This window comes from Anoplopoma fimbria, chromosome 2, assembly GCF_027596085.1.
Source record: "Anoplopoma fimbria isolate UVic2021 breed Golden Eagle Sablefish chromosome 2, Afim_UVic_2022, whole genome shotgun sequence".
In the NCBI taxonomy this organism is placed as follows: domain Eukaryota; kingdom Metazoa; phylum Chordata; class Actinopteri; order Perciformes; family Anoplopomatidae; genus Anoplopoma; species Anoplopoma fimbria.
In genome coordinates this window covers 1351919-1358753 of record NC_072450.1, presented here as the reverse complement: position 1 = coordinate 1358753, position 6835 = coordinate 1351919, and the positions used below count along the sequence as shown (strand labels likewise).

The 6835-nt window shown below is 39.2% G+C and overlaps 1 protein-coding gene across 1 annotated transcript in view; it reads left to right on the top strand.

Annotated features, from left to right (window-relative positions):
* Positions 1 to 6347, top strand: part of LOC129105153 (B-cell receptor CD22-like) — a 20468-nt gene extending 14121 nt beyond the window's left edge. The window contains exons 2-8 of the mRNA XM_054616050.1: positions 3848 to 4073; positions 4188 to 4292; positions 4477 to 4530; positions 5002 to 5337; positions 5530 to 5878; positions 5972 to 6029; positions 6111 to 6347. Of these exons, the coding sequence (XP_054472025.1) occupies positions 3848 to 4073; positions 4188 to 4292; positions 4477 to 4530; positions 5002 to 5337; positions 5530 to 5878; positions 5972 to 6029; positions 6111 to 6347 (1365 nt within the window). The remainder of the gene's footprint in view (positions 1 to 3847; positions 4074 to 4187; positions 4293 to 4476; positions 4531 to 5001; positions 5338 to 5529; positions 5879 to 5971; positions 6030 to 6110) is intronic.
* The last annotated feature ends 488 nt before the right edge of the window (positions 6348 to 6835 follow it).

Sequence of the window (6835 nt, the reverse complement as noted above, 5' to 3'; positions counted from 1 at the left end):
AGACCAAGACAAATATGAGTCTGACGAGGTACGAGAATTAGACAATAACGAGTCTTACAAGGCACGAGACCAAGTCAGTTATGATAATTTAACAAGGCTCAAGACCAAGACAATTAAGAGTCCAACTACGTACAAGACAAAGACAATTACAAGTCCAACGAGTCCAACAATTACGAGCCCAACGTGGCACATGACAAGTGCAAGACTTCCAAAAATTGGACTCAAGACCAGACTCTGCCTTCAGTGGTATCTAGCCAAATAGTTTCAATTCTACCTGTATGGACACCACAAGAGTTTACTATCCCAGCATGTCTTTTCCATTTTTTATGTGTCCTAGCAAGGCATTGAACGCAACACTGCTCAAACAAGCAGATCATGCAGGTTCTTCCATCTCAGCTCTGTTAAGTGTTATTTATATATTTTTTTAAATCTACAATGTAAAAAAAGTCAGCGACTGGATGAGGTGAAATAGCTGGACAGTTTTCACAAACATCTGCTACATATATTAAGATCTTATCTGTGTTTAGTGATAATCATGTAGATTACAGACTAGTCAAACCACAGCAGTCATAACAGTAATAATCTTTGGAGCAGACACAAGTGCTCAGTGTTGACACGTTTAATCGACCGTTTAACGAGACACTGCCGACGGTGTTTGTGTCTCAGTGTGACGGCCTCTCATAGTCGGCTACTTACTGAGCACAAACACACCATTAGCATGAGAGTGGGAACTTAATGGACCATCGGATGTGTCATCATCTGTACAGGTCTCCTGGTCCAAGTGTGTAATAAGGACTCTGTGTTTAGTTATTGGTTTCTAACTGTAGACACTCTTGGAAGTGTAGACTGTGTGTAGACAGATCTTGGGAAATGCTACATTTTTTTTAAGATATCACACGAACTGGATGGGGTTAAGTTGACGATTTATATAATGTTATATTTGTATTATCTGGTATCTAAATTTCTGTTTGTAGGACAAAAGTTAAATTTTTTCGACATAATTGTGGGTTCATGTGTCCAGACAGTCGATTACCTACCCTAAAATGAATGAGAAACCTTGATTATGATTTATTAGGGCCGCGAAGGCCCTTTTAAAACTGTAATGTTTTTGCTTATTAGGGCCCGAGCCGACAAAGTCAGGCGGGAGCCCTATTGTAATCCAAATAATTATGATTCTTTTTTTTTATTTTTCTTATTCAGCCTCTGGAAACGCATTTTTCAGGAACTATTCATTTTCAAAGTCTCACAAAATTTGGCATTCATATCAGGACTGGTGAAAAATGTGAATTTTTTGGTCCCACATTTAGGTATGACAAAATGGCTCGCTAGCGCCCCCTACAGCTAGACAGGCCACGCCCCTCGCCATAATGTCCGATTGTCTTGAAATTTTACACACACATTCAACTGAATGAGTTCTATCCAAAATACATTTGGACCCATAAGCTCCACCTACCGAAATTTTCCCGCCATTTTGAATTTTGTAAAAAACACATTTTTGCAAACTCCTTCTGAACGCTCAGTCCGATTGCCACCAAATTTCATATGGATCCTTATCTGATCGATCTCATCAAAAATTATCAAAAGCTTGTTGATATCTTGTTACATTTATAATATATGGACCAATGCACTTGATAGGGGGCGTGGCTTCCTACATCAATACACATAACTAAAATATAATTTGACCTATAACCACGGAATTTGCAGCGTATGTCCACACGGCATCCTGTTACATACCATGAAATTTTCATTCCATTCCACCACTAGGGGGCGATACAGTAAATGGTCAATTTTCTGCATTTCGCGTTGTTTTTATGGCGTTGTACTTTAACGAACTCCTCCTACAGAGTTTATGTAATCGACTTCAGGTCAGGATGATCTTAAGACCGTTATCATAAAAAGTTATCAAAATGGTGAGTTTTGATCCAAAGACCTTGATGTGGCGTGGCGACCATTTTGTGGCAACTTTGTGCCGGTCGCCATGAAAAGGAAGTTGTTATAACTCCGAGGTACATTGTCCAATCTGGCCAAAATCTCTTATGCATGATGCCGGTTCAGGGCTGAATAGATTACCTTACAAAAAATGTTACAAGGTCATAGTGCGAAAAGAAATGACAAGCTTTATACTTTGATGTACTGCTCCAAAGTGGACCAGCAGCCGAAGAGCTACAAGCAGGTGGAATTCAACACGTTGTTCATATTTAACAAGCAAGAAGGCCACAAAAATCAGGTCCTTTTGTGAGGTTTTTAATGCTGAATATCAAAGTTTAAGAGCAACGTTAGTAGCAGGTGAGTCAGCGTCTCAATAAGGAATACATTTACCATTTCAATCCATGAAAAGACTGTAAATGAAGCAATACTGCATTGATCTGTCTTCACTTATCTGTCTAACAGAACACCAACCAGAATTAAAACAGGATTGTGGAAAACAAAGGATGGAAGGAGTTCCACTGAGTTTTTGTAACTAAATGCAATAAAATAAAATAATAAATATGATTGTTAATGGAAATGTGTGTGTGTGCATTTTGTGATGACGTGGCTTTCAGTGTCTGACTGGTTGGTCAAATCTAATCTACGTATAGCTCTGATGACTTTCTCATGTTTTTATAAAATAGTTTTTACCATCAAAAATACATGGTGCTCTGCATGTGATGCACTGAACTAAAAGAACGTAGATATTTGAGTCTGCAGTTGATATTTTCAACACAAAACAACCACAGACAGCTTCACACTTCTCTGCTCTCACTCTGCAAACTTTAACACCTTTTAGTCAAAGGTGTTAATGACTAAATATGAGGTCAGATCACATAAATGCTGCTCCACATAGTTTCTCTGAACTAATTAGAATAAAGAGGAAGGAAGTGTTGATTTAGGTGTCAGAGCTGAATGCAGTTTGTCTGCCAGCCTCCGTCACACTGACCAACAGTCCATTCTGTCTCTGTAAGAAGACTGCTGTTGATTTTGACCACTCAGCGATATTCTCTGTGTTTTATGAGTTTTCATAAACACAGCAGTTGGAATAAGGTCGTTAAATTATAAGATCAACTCTCTGATTAGAAGCTGAAGACTACAACAGCCATGTTGTTGGCAGAAGCTGGATGTGTGTTTCTGGGTTTCATCCTGTTCATCTCAGGTATGAATGACTGCTAATCCTTTCTTATATACAGTAATACTCATCAACTGGGAACTGTTCAAAGGTTTTAGGAATGGACAGCAGCTTTTTATTATTCATTAAAGAAAAGATGATTGTTTATTCTGCTGTTATGTGCTGTTTGATGCATTAAAGTATATCAGTAGGATCATTTACTCTTTTATACTAGCAGCATTGACTGATCAGTGTAAAGAAGAATGTTATAAAAATATGTTTATTGATAAAATCTTCTGTTAAAGGTGTTCAGGGACAAACAAACAGCATCTGTGCTTTAAAAGGTTCATCAGTGGATCTGCCCTGCTCAGCTCTACATCCCACTTCAAGATACAAATGGTACACTGTACACTCGAAAGGCTCCAAGTATGTTCAGAATGAACTGTCTGCAGACGGAAAACGTGTAACGTACAACTCTGATGAAAGTCGTCCAACTCTAACAATCAAAGATCTAACAGACAGAGATGAGAATGTTTACTGCTGCAGAAAGAATGCAGACGACCCATCAAACTGCAGGTTCTATAGAACTGAACTCCATGTAGCAGGTACAGTGACTGTCAGTATTTATTACTTTAAAGATCTTTATATATCTATATATATATATATATATATATATATATATATATATATATATATATATATATATATATATATATATATATATATTTAAAATCTCATGTCACACATGACCATCCAGACCTGCAGGTGAAGGTGATTCCCACCACAGACGGACAGACAGTAGCACTGATATGTAGCAGCAGCTGTCCTCTGACTGAAGAGCCTGCAGTCTACATCTGGTACCAGAACAGAGAGGTCCTCTATCAGGACTGGTCTCCCTGGTACCAACAGCTGGTCAGCAGTGAGGAAGCAGTCAGATACTCCTGTGCTATCAAAGGCTACGAGGACCTCAGAGCCCCTGAAGTCTCAGTGGGTGAGTGACAACATTTAGCTCCTTGTTACAGGATGAAACATCTGGATTAATGGGTTACACCTTCAACAGATACAATCACCAATAAAAACACTGAATGTCATTTCTTTTGTCCAGATTCTGTCACACGGAGCTGCTTTAAGGTGACCTATGCTAAAGGGACAATGTGTTCTAATAAGCAGACATCAGAGGAGGAGCCCTGCTCCATCACATATCCAACAGGTGGAGTTTCTCAAACACTTACACACCTCTCATCCTATTAATGTCACTTATTTTCCTGTTTTCTTTCATGAATTGTATTTTTTTCTCTTTCTGGATTAACCAGTCTTTGAGTTTATATCTAATAATGTTGGCTTTGTAATAAACTGATTTAATATAATTTATGAAAATGTTTATCTCCCAACAGAATTACATGTTCAAAGGAGTCCTATAGCCAACCCAAACAGTGTCAGACTGACCTGTAACACCAGCTGTCCTCTAACTGACTTTACATGGTATAAGAACAGACGTATAGTTGAAAATCATCATGAACAACAGTTGGAAGTTTACTTCTATCTTGCTGAAAGTTTCTCCTGTGCTGTAAAAGGCCTGGAGGATCTGCACTCTGCTGAAGTCTGTGAGTAACTTAAAGTTTGTCCTAACTTATAAAATGGATATTTGTGTTAATGGTCTACAAATAATGATAAATTTGATGATTTATATACTGATTAAATGTCACAGGATGTGGACAAAATAACAGAAACCCTTTCCAGTATAAAGCAGTTGTTATGAAGTGGTAAACATCAGCTGTGAGAATTCATGTTTGATTTTGATGAGACGTGTTGATTCAACAGATTTTCATTTCTAGGCTTTAGTTGTAGAGTTGATTCAAACATCTTGTTCAGAAGGTTCTTAAAATGAAACTGCTTCTTGTCTTTCATCTTTATTTCAGGTGTTTATGATCAGAACTGTTGGAGTGTGAATTATGTCAGCAGGAGAATTTGTGCTCTGGAAGGTTCTTCAGTCAACATCTCTAGTGAATATTCTTATTCCAACTATCAACCAACGTCTAAATTATGGTTTAAAATAAAGAGAAGAGTGAAGGAAGACGTTAAAGAGACAATTAAAGCTGAAGGTCGTGTGAAGTATCATGACAACATGAAGAACCAACACATCCTGACAATCAGTAACCTGAAGAAGGATGACTCAGCAGAATACACATTCACACTCCAAGATGACCATCGATGGGTACGGTCTGATTCACCTGGAGTCACTCTGGTTGTCACAGGTAACTCTCAACATTATGTTGACTTTCTCTGTTTTAGCTCATGTATAAACTTCGGAACCATTTATTTTACTTCCTGTTAAAGTCCTAAAATGCTTCATTCATGCCTTATAGGACTGCACAGACGTAGTGAAAAACAATCTCTAGTAAAATGCCCTTTTTTTTACATCTACTGCCTCTCTAAACATCTTCCAGGCCTGAAAGTGGAGTTGAGTCCTTCTGCAGTGGTGACAGAGGACCAGAGAGTCACACTGACCTGCAGTACCAGCTGTCCTCTGACTGACAACACAAACTACATCTGGTTCTTCAACAGTCGACCTCTGACCCCGACAGAGAACCACAACAAACACCTGGTTCTGGACCCGGTCAGCAGTCAGCATGCAGGAAACTACTCCTGTGCTGTCAGAAGCCACAACAACATCAGCTCTCATGTAAAGACTCTCACTGTCCAGAGTAAAAGAGGACAATGGACACCAGCAGCAGCTGCAGGAGTCTGTGCTGCTCTCCTGGTTATAATACCCCTCTCTGTCTTCTGCTGGATCAGGTGAGCAACTGTCCTCTGTTTCAGACCAACCACATTTAATCTACAAGCTGAAAGCTCTTATTCATTCACATATTTATTCATTTTATGAATCAGAAAGAAGAGGACTTCAGGTCAACCTCCAACAACAGAAACCCACATCAACATGGAGCAGGTAAAGACTGGAGCTAAAGACTCTGCTACAATAGAAAACACTGAAGTTCAGTATAAAGTGAAGTTATTTGTCTCTTTTCAGTTAAACCCTGGTCCTGTGTATGAGGAGGTCTCAGCTCCACCAACAGATCAGAATGATCTGGTCTACAGCAGAGTCCACTTCCCTCAGAACCACACAGATCCTCTCTACAGCAGAGTCCACTTCCATCAGAACCACACAGATCCTCTCTACAGCAGAGTCCGGCCACATCCAGATCCAGAACCGGATCATGTGCTCTACGCTGCTGTGAACCTCAGACCCAACAGGACTGCTGAGTGAACTTCTGTTGTCTTTACTGATGAGTCCCTCTACTTTGTCACCTTGCTCATGAGGACGAGCAGCAGTGTTACATATTATCTATATTATTTTTCCATCTGATAGACTGAGAGCTGCAGACCAGACATCTCTGGTCTAAACACACATTACCCATGAACCTTGCTTAATACATATATTTTCAATTTAACTCAGCTATTAGCTTCAGTGTGACGCAGTAACTTAGATGGCTCAGCTCACAGCAAACAGTAATATGTTAGCTAGGCTACTTAGTTTAACTTGTATTTTCCCTGATGGGTTGTTACACATGATGGTGTCCTCTCTTTTAGAGACTCTGTGGATAGAACGTTGGACAGGGTGTAAAATGATTTAAAATGTACTGATATTAAATGTGACCTTTTAAAATGTCTTCAGTTTGAACGTCTGTGCTGATCTCCTGGTTTTCATACTCCTCATTGTCTTCTTTCTGATTAGGTAGAAGAGGACATTAGGTC